At 36.7% G+C, this 16,092-nt stretch overlaps 2 protein-coding genes and 1 long non-coding RNA gene across 4 annotated transcripts; 1 reads left to right on the top strand and 2 right to left on the bottom strand.

The window, feature by feature from the left end:
* Positions 1-256: 256 nt before the first annotated feature.
* Positions 257-9,719, top strand: eef2kmt (eukaryotic elongation factor 2 lysine methyltransferase). Of its 2 annotated transcripts, XM_086154095.1 has the most exons (8): positions 257-449; positions 959-1,018; positions 1,100-1,180; positions 1,486-1,587; positions 2,414-2,547; positions 4,031-4,275; positions 5,310-5,459; positions 6,119-9,719. In XM_086154095.1, the coding sequence occupies exons 1-8, from the start codon at positions 339-341 to the stop codon at positions 6,247-6,249; spliced, it is 1,014 nt and encodes a 337-aa protein (XP_086010221.1). In that variant the 5' UTR covers positions 257-338; the 3' UTR covers positions 6,250-9,719. The 2 variants fall into 2 exon arrangements, with proteins under 2 accessions (XP_086010221.1, XP_086010222.1); XM_086154096.1 differs by lacking the exon at positions 257-449 and having other exon boundaries at positions 1,100-1,238.
* LOC147230650 (uncharacterized) lies at positions 4,237-7,219 on the bottom strand. The gene is made up of 3 exons (XR_015106722.1): positions 7,169-7,219; positions 4,473-4,563; positions 4,237-4,313 (listed from the first exon to the last, which is right to left on the bottom strand). It is a non-coding gene; the product is annotated as an uncharacterized LOC147230650 (long non-coding RNA).
* On the bottom strand, positions 9,632-15,898 carry alg1 (ALG1 chitobiosyldiphosphodolichol beta-mannosyltransferase). The gene is made up of 13 exons (XM_086154097.1): positions 15,616-15,898; positions 15,318-15,395; positions 14,747-14,850; positions 14,412-14,560; positions 14,222-14,311; positions 13,387-13,500; positions 13,140-13,258; positions 12,634-12,672; positions 12,478-12,537; positions 12,294-12,404; positions 11,256-11,370; positions 10,001-10,076; positions 9,632-9,814 (listed from the first exon to the last, which is right to left on the bottom strand). The coding sequence occupies exons 1-13, from the start codon at positions 15,896-15,898 to the stop codon at positions 9,632-9,634; spliced, it is 1,521 nt and encodes a 506-aa protein (XP_086010223.1).
* Positions 15,899-16,092: the final 194 nt, after the last annotated feature.

Genomic DNA, 16,092 nt, shown 5'->3' with positions numbered 1-16,092 from the left:
TGCGGTCAGAGTAATGCTGAGTCGCTCAACTGTTAAAAGGCTTATCTTCTCTTGCAGTGACAGAGCATAAAAAGAGCGGGAAAAAAGCTCTACCGCTCATTTTAATGAATTAATTCTAAACATTAATTATAATTTTTCATGTTTTTCATTTATTATACTCAAAAAATATGATTATTAATCGTTTCATTGTCTTTCAAATAGGTGCCGGCGATTTTTGTCATGTTGACGTCAAGTAAAAACTACAACATATTAAAAACTACAATAACCAGAAACGTTAGTAACGTAATCTCGCGATGCCTCACGGGTAAAAGGGAAGTAAACCAAATTCCACGTGAAAGATGGATCTGAACCCGAACTGTGGTCATAGAAACGTAAATAATTCAGATATTTTAAGTGATTTCCAGGCGCGTTTCTTCGCTACAGCACGTCTGGTTTCCTTCCCCTGGTCTGTAAGTTGTATTTAAAAACGTAACGCCAAACTCCATTCAGAAATGTATCTGATTCCAGAATATCTCGCCGATTGTAAACTAAGATTCACGTAAAAGCTGCGAATGAAAGCATTTTACGAATGAAAAGATGCTTCTTAATAATTCGGTGTACATTTTGTGTACGTGCAGATTAAAATTAAAACATAATTGAATGTGTTATGAGTAATGTTTGGAACTGGTTGAAGTGTTGAGAGCTTGTTACCCAGAGGGCTGATAGTATATACAATTCAGTACCATTATAAGAGGGATTTTTCATCTCAACTAAATCATTTTTGATTTCCGTGGCTGCTATGCAAAAATTATTTTGAGTAAAAAATAACGTCTAGAAAATATTATTATAAAGTTGATTACAATAAAGGAAGCATTAATCTCTTTACTACATTTTTACTATTAGTTCAAAACAGATGCAAAAAGGGAAAAATAATATCCGAATGTTAAAATGTATTTCAAAGTGTTTTTTCTTCACACAGTATCTAGAAAATGACCTCGAAAGCAAATCATCAGATATGATCTTAGACATCCTGAAGCAGGTAAGCAGGCTGAATTTCCACACACATTTAAGACTGTTGCAGTCCAGATAAACTGACATGCTTTTCCAATGTGTGTGTCAGACATGTCATCACTCTTTGTGCAAGATGTTCCCGCCGTCTGTCCAATACAGGAAGATGTTTCTCTCTGAGCTCATCAAACGGGTCGGTGCTCGGTTCATCTTCACATGTGACAGATCGCCACCCTCCGAAATGCTTCCAAGTAACTCATATAATATTGGGAAATGTTATAATCGAGTATTGTTATTACTTGATCTGTCGATATGATACTTACTTTTTGATTTTCTATCTACGTTCTCGTAATGCTTGTCGGCCGATGGAAAGTTGCAGACTCCTTTTTGAGTGGATTTTATCAGGATCATCATTTCTGAAGAGATATTTTAGTTGATTTTCATGTGACTTTTGGGAGCATTTAACCAGAAGCAATCTAATCCGACGATTCTATGTAGATGGAGGCTGCGGGCTGCGATCCTCTAGACCAGATTTATGATGCTCTGGCTGAGGTGGTGGGCACACAGGAGGCTGCAGAGGGATACAAGAGTTACCTATTGGTAAAAACAAAACACACTTAATCATTTCAAGTCACAGAGTGGATACAAAAATATTTCAAAAACACAATAAAAGCCATGTATATTGAGAAATATTGATGTATTAAAGAAAAATAAGAATAAGAATAACTTTATTTATCCCGAAGGAAATTGTTGTGCCAGAGTTTCAAACAATAACAGTAATAGATAATAGTAGGAAGGAGGGAGAATAAGAAATACAATGATCCTCCTTTGTATTAAAAGACTGATATTGGTTTAGCTGTAAGTTTCTAAGGATTGTTGTGGAACTGTAAGATGCCTAATAAGGGACTCCATTAATTTAAAATATGAATGCTCAAGAATATGAATGTTACAAGAAAAATAAAACAATGATAAATAATAGTAGAAAATTGTATAACCAGTTAAAAAAAAGGGGGGAGAATAAGAAATACAAATAAACTATGAAGTGTCTTAAGTAACAAGTGAAAATCATAGTGTCTTAAGGTCTTAAGTACCAAGTGAAAGATAAGGAGTGCACAAGAGTATGAAAAAAAATATCTTTAATATATAATTTTCACTTATTCTTGTGAATTGTCTTGATTTATTTATTAATTTTTTGGGGAATTCTTACTACTTTTGCAAGTAATACTTGCACATTTTCATGAGTCTTTCTTCAAATGTGCATCTTTGTGGACACCAGTGTTGCATGACGTTGATGGTTTGTGGATTGTGGGTGGCGATGGGATATCCAGTTAGTGCAACATGAAATCTTTTGCTACTTATGCTGATATTTTTGATGCTTTTAAGGCCTACATTTGATTTCTAACATCTGTCGTCCGTTATCCTGAAGCCCGATGGCAGTGCCGTAAGCCTTCTGGAAAACTTAGCCGTGATCTCAGAGGGAACGACGGGGCTCGTGACCTGGGAGGCAGCGCTCTACCTGGCTGAGTGGGCTCTGGATCACCAGCAAGCTTTTGCTGGCAGGTAACACCCAGACGTCCAGTGCATCATCTGCTTGTGGCTGTTAACTTTTTTATTTTTATGCTATATATTGCACTTTTGAGAAGAAAAACAGCATCTTCCAGGTCAGCGTTTACACCATTAACTTGTTTAACATCCCCATGTGTCTTTTCATGTGTTTTGTCTCTTCACGTAGCCCAGTGACAGATGGGATTTTTTCCCCGACAGTCAGATACACAGAAATATGTGTGTGTCTTTGTGTATACATAGTATATAATCAGTATATATCCCTGAGTTTATCTGTGTATTTGGGTGTTTGCTTGGGTTTATGTGTACAGAACTGCCTCAGAAAATTAGAATATTGTGATAAAGTTCTTTATCTTCTGTAATGCAATTAAAAAAATAAAAATTGTTGATTAAAAATCAACAGTCCAAGCTTGCCTTTAGCTGTTTTTATATCGCTGTTGCAACTCAGCTGTTTGGCTATAGATCATACTTTTGCAGGTTTCACAGAGTTAATTCTTAATTTTTCCTCTTCACACGGTCATGTTTTTATAATAAAATAAAATAAAAACAAGCCATTTGACAGTGTATCAGACCAGGTGTCATAATGGGCTATCAGTATCCAACTTTCAGCTGCTGATGCAAAAAAAAAAAAAAAAAATTAAAAGTAAATATTACTGGATTGGATATATCAGCATTATTTAAAATGAAAGAATTACATTCACATTATATATTCATTTTTTTTCTTGTCAGATATACAGGACTGTCTCAGAAAATTAGAATATTGTGATAAAGTTCTTTATCTTCTGAAATGCAATTAAAAAAACAAAATATACTTTTTCATATTCTAATATTTTGAGATAGGATTTTTGAGTTTTCTTAAGATGTGAGCCATAATCAGCAATATTAAAATGATAAAAGGCTTGCAATATTTCAGTTGATTTGTAATGAATCAAGAATGTATGACATTTTTGTTTTTGTAATTGCATTACAGAAGATAAAGAACTGTATCACAATATTCTAATTTTCTGAGACAGTCCTGTATGTAACACGAGTAGCTCCTCAAAATGTTGAAAGTAACACAATCTGTGAGAAAGAAACAAAATATCTAAGAAAGTAACACAATGTTACCACTTTGTCAGTCATGACTTTAGCGACCAGGGTTTTTCATTTATGGAACAAATCTGTGTTGCCCGGCAAACATTATTTTTTGATCACTAAGGTCCATCCAAAGATTTTTGGTTCAGCTCTGTTTTTATCGCAACAGCCTTTCCATTTCCCACTCTCAAGACCCGAGGTATTTCAACTCCCCCACTCGGGACATAATAAAGCTTAAAACCAGAAGGGAAATCCTCTCACAGAATCACACCTGGACACAAGATGAAACCAAACACACGAGAGTTGTTTGTCACGATGACAAAAAAAGTTTTCGCACTGCACACGGACGCAAAGGTAATTACCGTTATGACCGCAGTGGATTATAGCACTTCCTCACTTTCCACAGGTCCGTTCTGGAGCTGGGCAGCGGCGTGGGATTGACCGGCATCACTATATGTCGCTACTGCGCTCCATCACGCTTTATCTTCAGCGACTGCCACGCGGGTGTCCTGCAGAGGCTGCGGGAGAACGTGAAGCTGAACGGCCTGCTGCAGAAGACGACGCCCGCCGTTCAAGTCGAAGCGCTCGACTGGGAGACCGCCACGCAGGAACAGCTGACGGATGCGGCCGTCGACACGATCATCGCTGCAGGTTCGGATTTCGAGCGCCAAAGGAGTCGGGAGGGAGGTCTGGGTCAATGGAGTAACATCCGCACAAACACAGCTTGAGTTTAAAATGTAGGAATCTCTTAACTTCCTAATGAGCTTGTCAGGTTTTTAGAAACTGCAGACGGTGTTTCACTTTAGATAGTCTGCAGTAAAAATCAGAATTGACCTCATTCGGCTCACCTTGGGATCGTTTTTAATGTTTTTCCCTGCAAACAGATGATTCAGATGTTTGTGAGCTCCTCAGATCTCTTCAGTTTTCCCTCCACCAGTTCTGTAAGAAAATATGAGAAGGATCTGATTTACATCTTTTCTAGACTTAAGATGAAATAATCAAACAATAGGGGGAAACCAGTCATGGATGAGGCTTGACTACACAGGACTGTCTCAGAAAATTAGAATATTGTGATAAAAGTTCTTTATCTTCTGTGATGCAATTACAAAAACAAAAATGTCATACATTCTGGATTCATTACAAATCAACTGAAGTATTGCAAGCTTTTTATTATTTTAATATTGCTGATTATGGCTTACATTTTAAGGAAACTCAAAAATCCTATCTCAAAATATTAGAATATCTGGTCACCGTCTTGCATCTTTGAACAGTTTCACGGATACTTTCCCTATTTTAGTTTTCACTCAACAAAATTAAGCAAAATTGCTTAATAGAAATATTTCTTATTTCATGAATTTAATAAATAGAAAATAGCAACTTGTTACTGATAATAACCAAGTAAAGATTGTTTTGGATCAGAAATATGCTTTCCTCCGTTGATGTATTTTCACGTCATGTCAGATAATTGCTTATTTAATGAATTTAATAAATAGAAAATAGCAATGAATTGGAGAAGATACTTGTTGTTGATGATGACCCAGTAAAGATAGTTTATAATTAGAAAAGATGCTTTCCACTCTTGCGCACTAATGTTTTAAAAAGGGCATAGATGGCTTACACAGGGTATCCTTGGTGTTCACGAGAACTAAAAAATGGACAATCCTTCCCGTGCTTCCTGTTTGCAGATGTGGTCTACGACCCCGAGGTCGCGGGAATCCTGGCGAAGCTGCTGTCAAAGATCCTGGAACATTCGCCCCCCAGAGTCGCCCCGGACATTTGGATCTGCTCCACCGTTCGAAACCCAGACACATACAGCGGCTTCAAGCGGCAGCTCGGTAAATGCCTCCCTCAGGCCTCAGATCGGCTGAAAATTCATTCAGATCCAACAAATTCTAAGGAACTAAGCACATTTGTTTTGGGGGAATTAGTACTCTGATTCAGTTGACGCATGATCAGACTGGGTAAATCTTCCAAACTTTTCTTTATCTCTTTAAACTAGATTGCTGTGGAAAATAACAAAAGGTTTAGGTTTTTCCACTATAATATATATTTATGCAGTTCTCCTTGCAGGGCAGTATTTCTGAGGTGGTAGAGAAATTGTATTGGAGCCGAAAAAGTTCCTGCTTCAATTTTTGTACCTCTCCTAGCCCGCTGAAGTCCTTTTTAACAAGATACTAAACAGCTCACAGCTACCCGGGCGCGCTGATATCGTGCAGTATTTCTAACTGAATGTGACAAAATAAATGGGTTTTCTTTTTTTTTGAAAAAGTCATCCAAAACATAAAAATGGTAGAATGTCCCTCTTGGATTTTTCTGTATTTTACAATAATGTCATCATTTTTTTGGGGGGGGGTTATTTTTTTGTAGTACTTTATTTTACAATAACGCCATCATTTTTTTTTTTGGTTATTTTTTTGTACAGGGATGGAAGGGGAGGGTATTCACCTCACTAATGTATTTATTAACTCTGCAGCACTTTTTGTTTCTCTCACAGAAAATGCAGGGATGGAGCATGAAGTGATAACAGGACCTGTCTGCCATGTTTTTCCCTACAACAGACTCTCTGATATAGAAATACTCAAAGTGTACCGGAAACTGTCGCACAAGGGGCACCACGGGCACTGACCTCCACACGCCTCAACACGCAAATAAACACACGTGCACGCCATCGAAGACGCTGGCTTCTCTACTATGAGATGAAGAAAAAGGATCAGGGCCCAGCAGAGACCTCTAAAGGGGCAAATGCTCCAAATCAAAAAGGTGCATATAGAACCTGATTTTAAAATATTGTATAGTAAAGGGTGTGTATTGGCTAAAATCTGGCAATGACAGCTTTTATAGTTCAATGTACCGTGATTTATTGCATTACAGTTCTGTATATTTCCTGTGCATCGTGTATTTGCAAGTGTATTTGCAGTCCCGATGTCCTCTATTGGAAGTCGCTTTGGATAAAAGCGTCTGCCAAATGCAATGTAATGTAATGTAATACAGTGACAATGGAGATATTTATTATCTAAATTTGGGACAATTGGATAAAAGCGTCTGCCAAATGCAATGTAATGTAATGTAAAGTAATACAGTGACAATGGAGATATTTATTATCTAAATTTGGGACAATTGGATAAAAGCGTCTGCCAAATGCAATGTAATGTAATGTAATGTAATACAGTGACAATGGAGATATTTATTATCTAAATTTGGGACAATTGGATAAAAGCGTCTGCCAAATGCAATGTAATGTAATGTAATGTAATACAGTGACAATGGAGATATTTATTATCTAAATGTGGGACAATTGGATAAAAGCGTCTGCCAAATGCAATGTAATGTAATGTAAAGTAATACAGTGACAATGGAGATATTTATTATCTAAATTTGGGACAAATGGCAAAGCATCCCAAACTCAGCATCATATAAGTCAAAATATATTGTCAGTGCTGTCAGAACGGTGAGCTTTGCGTTCTGCTGGCCTCCTTTGTTAAGGGCGAGATAGAAAAATGCAAAACTTGCTGCATCTGCTTGGAAGAAGCTGACTGTGACCAACCAGATACAGCGCTCAGCTTTCATTTCACATCAGACTGGTTGCAGAGAGGCCAGATCCCAGAATGGCTGACGGGAGACGCTCCCTGGGGACAGCAAATAAAGAGCTGCAAATAAACAAAACCACATGGAATAAAAAAAAAAATGGACGGCAAGAAGCAAAACCTGGTGGCAGTGTAAGAACATGGCTAAATGTTTTGGAACTCACTACGTTGTGATTCACCTGCTTGTTCTTGTGGGTGGGTGTTTTGTTTGTACCTATTCTTTTACTTCTTTTTGTTTTCTTGTTGCGTCTTTCTTAGTTTACTTGTCTCTTCTGTTGCAATGCATCAAAAGCAACTGCAGTCATCTAGAAGATTAGACAGGCGATCACCAGACGCAAGAAGAATTAACTCTTGCATCGTTCAAAGCCATTTAACTGTTTTTTTTTCATTTGTTTTGGTTTCCTCTAATGCATAAAGTTGTTTTAATTTAATGTCTGTTCTTGATAATACATACAAAGTCTCATTCCTTTTATTCATTTTTAACCCTCTTGATGCCAGTTTGTTGCACTTGTTGAAAAACCTCAAAAACTGCAAATTTGCATATTTTTATTGGTACTGATATTTCTTGAAACACTTTTAGCACACTCTGAGATATGGAAGTAATTAACAACAACTTTGCTCATTGTGAATTATTATTTTTGTGCCGAGAAAGCAAAGTAGGGAAAAGTCCAACTAAGTATGTTTGTGGCCATAAATGCTACAAAATTAATTTAATTTACTGAAAGATTTTTCTACTTTTTCCTTTTTATGTTTTTAGTTTGCATCAGTCTTGATCATGAAAATCAAGTTTTCATTCAAATTCAGAATTTTAAACTTTTGAATTAGATTACACAATGTAAATGGAGAAAAACTTAACATCCTTTTTACCAAATGATACCTTTGTTACATTTGTTACCGATCATTGCACGTAAATGCAATTGATAATTAGTAGTATTAAGAAGATTAATTTTTGTGCAGTGACAGAAAAACTCCCACTTAGCATGTTTGTGGACAAAAATGAACATTATTTGCCATTGCAAAATGCCATACAAAAACCATACCCTGAAAAAAATAAGCTACTTTCATTGGTTGAATGTGTTAATTTGTGAGTGGTCCTGATCATGGAAATCAATGTTAATTAATTTCACAATTTTAACCCAATAACAATGACCTTATATATTACTGGTATCTTTTCAGGGGAATAAAAATTGAAAGTTATCTTTTTTTCACCAGTTGATGCAACCTTACATTTTCATAATCATCACTGCATGTCAGTAACAGTGACAAATATTTATGATTTTGCATTATTGCTTCTTTGAGCAATGAGAAAAAAACCCAAATACTTCCTTTTGGTGTGTTAGTTGCCCGATATTTTCCACCCAAAACTCTTATAGCACCACAAAATGGGATTATTTGTCTATTTTATATAATTTTTTATCATTAGAATCAGTCCTGAGGATGAAATACCCCAAATTCCGAACCAATTTCAGAATTTTGACCCTTTAAATTTGATTAGAGAAATAAAGTTATACTTGTTTACCTAAAAAAAAAAAGTATGATCATAAAGAACAAGGCAATAACAACTGCATATGTATGTGTGTGTGAGAGAGAGAGGGAGTGAGAACAATAAATAGTATGTTTCAAGTGTGTACGTTTCGTTGGTTCATCCATGATGGATCACAAGCAGAGAAGGAATCTCCCCACGGGGGATTAATAAAGTATAAATGCTAAATTTATTGCACTACCAAATTTTAGGTGCAGCAGAAGAATAAAAACACAGGTTGAAAACATGAGTCTTTTAGTTTTGATCTGATATGGATCAGATTCATCTTATTCCGTGATTCTTACAGGATTAAGGGTTTTCAGGAATTGACATCATTCCAAAAAATGTCACCTAAATTTTCACCTAAATGTCTTGTTAAGAATAAACCGTTCACTTGATTACATCTAGTTAAAGTTTTCAAACTGTTTTTTTTTTTTTTTGTTTTAGGTGAAACTTTGTGCTTGTTGTGAAACTGCTTTGAGCCTTCAATTTTTTGGCATAGCAAAAGTGGAATTATATTTCCACAGCTGTGATACCCCTTACCTATATCTGGTTTTTCTCTTTTGTTTCACACGACTCGAAGATATTTTGGTCTCATCAGAGCCGGCTCGTAGCCCAAAGCTCTGAATGAAGGAGTACATTCATTGTGTCCACAAGCACAACTCCATTCAGGAACAAACTGATTGTCAATTTGGCCCATTTTAAATTGCTACGGTGAGATATCCTGCTGAAACCAAGTCCCCTTCATGATAAAGGTCCCGGATCGTTGGTGGTGAATCCAGGATAAAGAATCTCGATCAGAACCCGGGCACTGAAATGAGATCGGAATAGTAACGCTGGAGGAGAAACCGGGATCCTGGTAAGGTTTCAGCCTTCGTTTGTCTTTGGAAAGGACCTGGTCTCAGCTTGATGTGCCACTGGGGAACTGGTCAAGTCCTGGCTCCGGTCTGGACTTGGGAGCAGCGATTAGTGGGAGAACGTTTTGGTCCCAATTGTCATCCCAACCCTGAGCTCTGGTGTTGCGCAGGTTCCTCCTGAAGAAATCCAGCCTGCCATCTGAACTGGGAAAATTTGATAGGAGCGACTGGAACAAAAAAAAAAAAAGAAAAAAAAAAAAAAACAAGTGCGAGGTGTTGATATCAAATACACTTTTCAACACAGAGAATCACGTGAAATTATAACATAGCCTATATCGCAAAAAATGTCAACACAAAGTAGAAATAAACCAGGTTTTTATAATTCAAAACTGGTGATTGTGCTCCGGTCTCACCTTGAGTTGCTGGGCAAGTTCCTGGGAGTTTCTAAATATCAGCCCGTTGGTCTCCGATTTCACCAGCTCATGTAAACTAGATGGAAAGGTGGCAGGCGTCACTACATTTTCATTGTTACATTTTCCAAAAATGCTCAGAAAAGGACATCTATGTTAACAGTCAGAAAAAGAAATATAGGTATTAAAAAAATATTTTGACAATATATAATGAGATGAGATGAGAACAACTTTATTAATCCCGAAAGGAAATTGTTGTGCCAGAGTTTCACGTAAAAAAACATAACAGTAATAGATAGTAGTAAGGAGGAAGAATATGAAATATAATGAAATATGAATTGTCTTAAGTGTTAGCAGTAACTACAAAGATTGATATATATATATATATGAAAAATATATAAATTTATATAAATTTAAATGATTAAATTTAAACTATTAAAATAAATATATAAATTTATAAATATTTATATAATATATAAATTTATAAATATAAATTTATATATATATATATATATATATATATAAAGATATATTTATATATATACACACACACATACATACACACACGCTCACACATGCACATATACATACACACACACAAACACACACACATATATATATTTATATATTTCAGTATCAAAAATGTCTAGAATGCATCTAATGAATGGCTGCCCATGATCCCGAAGCTAATGTACACAATAAATTAATAAAAAAAGAAGAAGGCTTTTTTCATCAAAATATAAATGCTATTACTGCAGATACTGCGGATATTTATTTCTTGCTGTTACGTGTTTATTATGTAATTCCTTTTTTTTTTTTATTTCAGGTTTGTGTTTGTTGTTATTTATTTTTAATAAAAACAAAAACTGTGTTATCGACTTGCATCAACTCCTGACAAAGTTAATGTTTTCTCTAAATTTAAGTTTTTATCCAAAGCCATGCAGACATGAAAGTTCCTGTGGAAATGTAACTTCTCTGCACACACTTTGTACTTCCGAGTACACAGTTTCCTTGTGTTTTCAGCTATTTCACCGTGTGATAGTGAAACTACTGCACGACAGCTCCAACTGAATACTGTACAGTTGAGAAGATTTTCAACGGTGTTTGAGAGCCCAGCCAAAATTAACAATTGTTATCAACTGGATCCATATATATATATATCATTAAATAGCAGAAGACACGATGAAGGATTAAGCCAATGCATATGCAGAGGTGCCCAGTGCTGTGTGTTTCTGTGAATGTGAAGTAAGTGACTCACCAGTGGAAGTGGACGGCGCAGACAGGCAGGCAGCAACCAAACATGTCGACCACCTTCATAGGCAGATCTAGACCGCTGGACGAAGTGTGGAGACAAACCCCTAAATCTGCAGAACCTGAATACCAGAGTGCATAGGATATTTTCTTAGTTTCATGACCAGAGCCCATGTCTGTTGATACTTTTGGAATTGGTTAAGTTTGTGGCAGAAATGGCAAAAAAAATAAATGCTTTCAGGTGACACGCCTCAGGGATGATGACTCTTGTTAGACTCGCAGGTTCACTTTTTTAGACAATCATTCATCAGGCCTATGAAGTTTTTCTAGATTTCTAATAACTAATAATAAATTGATACACACTTAAAGTTGTTTTCATCATTCATTAAATGAACTGTATGTCTCCAGTGAAAAAAGTTTCCTACTGTCATTATAGAATTTGAAGGTACACATGTATTACTTTTTTGCAGAGGGAAAAAAAAACAAAAGAAAACAATCCTCTATCTAGTTTTATTTATTTACACAAATGACGCTTGCCAGACAACATAGGCATGATGAAAAGAGAGTGGGTTTATGTTATTTCCTGCTTTTTTTTTTCATAATTAAAATTTTTTCGGGGTAGGTTTACAATTTCGTGCTAACTCTTATTAGGACTGCAAACATTTATGTCACAAGAGTATCATTTTTAGATGGTGGTTCAACTATTTAAAACCCCTGTAAGGTCATAAACACAGAGCTCTCTGCGATTACAGCTATGATAAAAAGATCTTCATTGTCGCCTGACATTTTGTAGTTTTCTACATTTATGTTTTGGATCCCTCTATTTTTACTCTGTAATGCGTCAAAATTTCATTTATAACTGAAATAATCACCATAGTCAGAATTTTTTTCCCCGTCATGTGCGAAACAAAAAATTTCCCGCTCTTGTATCAGAATCAGAAATACTTAACGGGGGTGACTTCTAAACTGAGGACAAATAATACACAGGGGAATGAAGTAAACATTAATGCAATATTGCAGACCCATACAGAACACTTAGTTTTACCCAGAAGCAGAGGGTAGTCTTCTGCCTCCAACCACGGGGTGCAGATCTTCACTTGCTCCATTTGCAGTGAGGCAATCAGCTTCTTGTACCGCTCCTTCTCGGGACCTTTACCTGCACAAAGACATGAAGGCTGAGTGCCGCAAACGAGCAGAAAGGGGCAGAACTGGACGCAGGGGGTTCTTACCCGTGATCACACAGATTATTGATGGTAAAGAAACTCCTCCTTTTATGAATTCCTCATACTCTAGTAGGAAAACACACATTCATGGGCATTTACACATGGAAAAATCATCTGAAACATATACTTCTTTTCTTCGATTGCAAAGAGAACTTCTGCTACCTTGGAGAGCCTTTAGAAGGACAGAGAAGTCTTCATCCTCTGGAGACAAAAAAAAAAACAAAACAAACCATGGATACAAGCTCATTTGTGTTTGTAAATAGTACATGTAAATAGTACATAATAAAGATGGAATGAGTGAGACTTACAAGAATAGACATAAGGAAAATAAAATGCTGCAAAGATTTCATGTGAACTAAATGAATAATAAATTAATAATAATAAAGATCAATTTAAGAAATACTTAACATGGACCAAGTAAGAGATAATTCATAATCATGAAATTATAATTTATAGCAATCATGGTTAAGTTTACTCGCCAAATGTTTGATTGATATTCTTTGCTTTGCAAAGCACTTGTTAGCTCATGTTGTGAATGAATAACCCGGTGATCATAGAAAATAGCAAATATACTGTTATGAATATTACAGCTATCAATATGCATGTATGATTATCATTTTAATTGTGTTTGTGTTCAGTACCAAGAAGTTACAATGTCAACTATCAACCTGTCCAGCTGGTGCTGCTGAGCAACAGAACAGGCCGCTCGGCCCTCAAGGTCACGGTGTCATCGGTAAGGTCATGGACCGTGAAGATGGTCTTCTCTGCCTTGTCATCATCCTCGGCCCTGGAAACAATACAAACAGCAGGATTTAAGCATACCGAAAGGACAATGGGGCACATTGAGTTTCATCCTTTGAAACCTCACAATGCTCTTTTGTGCTCTTTTAGCAGTTTCTCTCTTTCCTGACTCACCCACTTGGTCGAAATGGTGGTATTACTTCAGCAAGTTTCTTGAAGAGTCTGTGCCGCGTCTTCACTGGAGTTTCTTTGAAGATGGATGCTGGACAGTCATAGAGTGTGGTTGCCCTGGAGCGATTAAAAGTCAGCTATTCATATGGAGGGATGCAGAAATCATGACTTTCTCTCTTCTCAGGGGATTTTGCTTAATATTGATACTTATTAAGAGTGAGGAAAGTGTGTTTTTTTTCTTTGATATGTCTTTTTTAATTGATGAAATGATAAATCAAACACATGCTTCTAAGATATTTTCTAAATATTTGCTCAAAATTAGCATGGAATCTTAGAGATCCATGCTAGATCTTGGAAGCCTAGTTGTAGGACAGGGTCAACAAAGGCATGATGCGGCAGTTTCAATATAATACATAGCAACTAATAGAAAACACGAAAAAAAGTTGATTTTAGGAATTAAGAAAGAGGCTCCATATGGAAGGAACTGTGCATACCTGTGTGTAGTTGTATTTATACATTTAAGCAGAAGAAAAGAGTCACGGTTGATACCAAAAATATTATTCCAGCAATAGTTTTCCTTTAGTTTAGATTTTTTTTGAAGATGTACTGTGCCTTAAATTTTTTTTTATTATTTTCTCACTCATGGCATCTTCCTTGGCTACTTTGACTACAATAAACGTGATTAGCAATGTTTAAAACTTTATTAAACGTAACTATGAACTAATGCATTTCTGGTAACCATGAGCTCATGCATTCCTGGTCCATTTTTATGACATCCCTTCTCAGACGTGAAACCCTTCAGGATCAGTAAACACAGTAAAAGCAAACAAAATCTTACGTGATGCCCCAGTTTTCCTGCAGGTCATCCTTCATGGCATTTGTAACACACAGGTTGTAAGTTGCCAGGGGGCCAAAGAAGTGTTCGTACCTGTAGAAGGAACAAAAAGCACCACTGCCTTCATTGACAACGGCTTAGGAGGTACATGAGATAATGACCTAATGAATCATGGTTGCAATTACATACAGACCATTTAGCCAGGCGGACCAGCAGGTGTGTTGGCCCATGGCTCAGGGCCATGATGGTGTATCCATAATTATGCCAGTCAATGATAAAGCAGCTGCCACGTAGGACACACACCAGCCAGACCACTGCAATACCAGGAAGACCAGGGGGATTCTGGGATATAGACACCATAACTATTACCACTCAAGTCACTTTCTCTCTCTCTCTCTCTCTCTCACACGCACAAACTTTTCTCAAAATACATAAACATTATAACTATTTTTGACATATCTGACACATAAATTGCAGACAGTTATGTATCAATGCCTTCATAATTTTTTTCCCATGGGTTACACAAACCTGCATCAGGATATGAGCCTGTAGGTTCATCTTCAGCAGCACGTGAAGCAACTGCAGAACCTGAAGCACCACTTTTGTCACATATGTAACAATTTTTGGTACACCTGGAAAAAAACAAGCAAAACTCTCGATGAACAGCAAACATTTCTGCAAAACCTGTATGCATCAGACTGATTTTGGAGAGTAAATAGAAAATCATGTAAATTGAAAAGTCAGGCCCCAAGCTGATCAGAACAGATTTTCACGAAACAGAACCTTACACCATGACACTAACTATGGACTGTTATTTGTGTGTTTTTCTGGAGAATTAGCCATTATTGTCATGACTGTCAGAAAAAAGCTGACTGTCATGTCATATCAATCAATCAGAAATGTTTCCCCACACAAGCTGACATTCCTCGAGTGTCAAGAAAGTGAGAATGCATTATTATTATTATTATTATGGAAAAAAACCTTAATGCAAGCGATGACGTGGTCAGTTAAGTAGAGTCTGGGCAACAAGAATGAAAAATTAAGTTTAAACGAAACTTAATTTCAAAGGAAACCTGCAGAGAAAATCCGAGGCCTGTACCTTGAATTCCTTTTACTTCTGCAATGGGAAGAATTGTAATATTTTCTTGGCTGAGAATGTCCTGATGTGGCTTGGAATCTGATAGAGGATTTAAAAGAAAGGTTAAAACTACCTTTACAGTGTGGAATTTAGGACTGTTTACTGAGATTTAAGACTTGCTATCAGGAAATTCAATCCAATTTGACCATTTATACTGGATATGAAAGGTGCACTTGGAGTACTGGTGGTTAAACCATGTATATAAATGTACAAATATGAGAAGTGTGTATTTGTGTGTGTGACTGCGGTGCAGTTTTACCTAAAAATCCAACAAAAGTCACGTAATAACCATGTTTGCTGAGGGACAAGGCGTGATACTGCATCCGAGGACTGCGTCCGATATCCCCCAGAACCACAACACATACCCGGCGGGCGGTTCTTCCGTCCCGCCGCCGAAGCTTCCTCACCAGCACGGAGACGATAGCAAGACTAACCGTCGCCGGAAAAGTTATACACACATTTATGTCTCGAAACGCTGCTAAAACAGCGGCAAACAGCAGCAACACAGCAAGGAAAGTAGCCTTGCAACCGAGGGACGCCATGTTTGTTTAGTATTTTTTGATGACGTAGCATTGTGAGGGGAGGGGCGTATGTGACGTCATCAGGAGACCGGACAAGTAAACTTTTCGAAGATAAGATAAGATAAGATAAGATAAGATAAGATAAGATAAGATTCATTGATCCCCATAGGAGAATTTTTATTTTGTCACAGCAGCGTTACAGTTATAATGTCAAA

This window comes from Fistularia commersonii, chromosome 10 (genome assembly GCF_037954325.1).
Source record: "Fistularia commersonii isolate RoL2024-O1a breed Wild chromosome 10, RoL_Fcom_v1.0, whole genome shotgun sequence".
Classification (NCBI taxonomy): Eukaryota; Metazoa; Chordata; class Actinopteri; order Syngnathiformes; family Fistulariidae; genus Fistularia; species Fistularia commersonii.
This window is presented reverse-complemented; position numbering and strand designations above follow the sequence as displayed.

Bases quoted from the DNA above. Each gene is read 5' to 3' on its own strand.
- eef2kmt (XM_086154095.1), top strand. From the start codon at position 339: ATGGATCTGAACCCGAACTGTGGTCATAGAAACGTAAATAATTCAGAT. The intron at 450-958 runs GTAAGTTGTATT...TTCTTCACACAG, and splicing joins TGGTTTCCTTCCCCTGGTCT to TATCTAGAAAATGACCTCGA. The intron at 4,276-5,309 runs GTTCGGATTTCG...TCCTGTTTGCAG, and splicing joins CGACACGATCATCGCTGCAG to ATGTGGTCTACGACCCCGAG.
- alg1 (XM_086154097.1), bottom strand. From the start codon at position 15,898: ATGGCGTCCCTCGGTTGCAAGGCTACTTTCCTTGCTGTGTTGCTGCTG. The intron at 12,538-12,633 runs GTAGCAGAAGTT...TTTTCCTACTAG, and splicing joins CCTTCTAAAGGCTCTCCAAG to AGTATGAGGAATTCATAAAA. The intron at 10,077-11,255 runs GTGAGTCACTTA...CTTTCCATCTAG, and splicing joins TGCGCCGTCCACTTCCACTG to TTTACATGAGCTGGTGAAAT.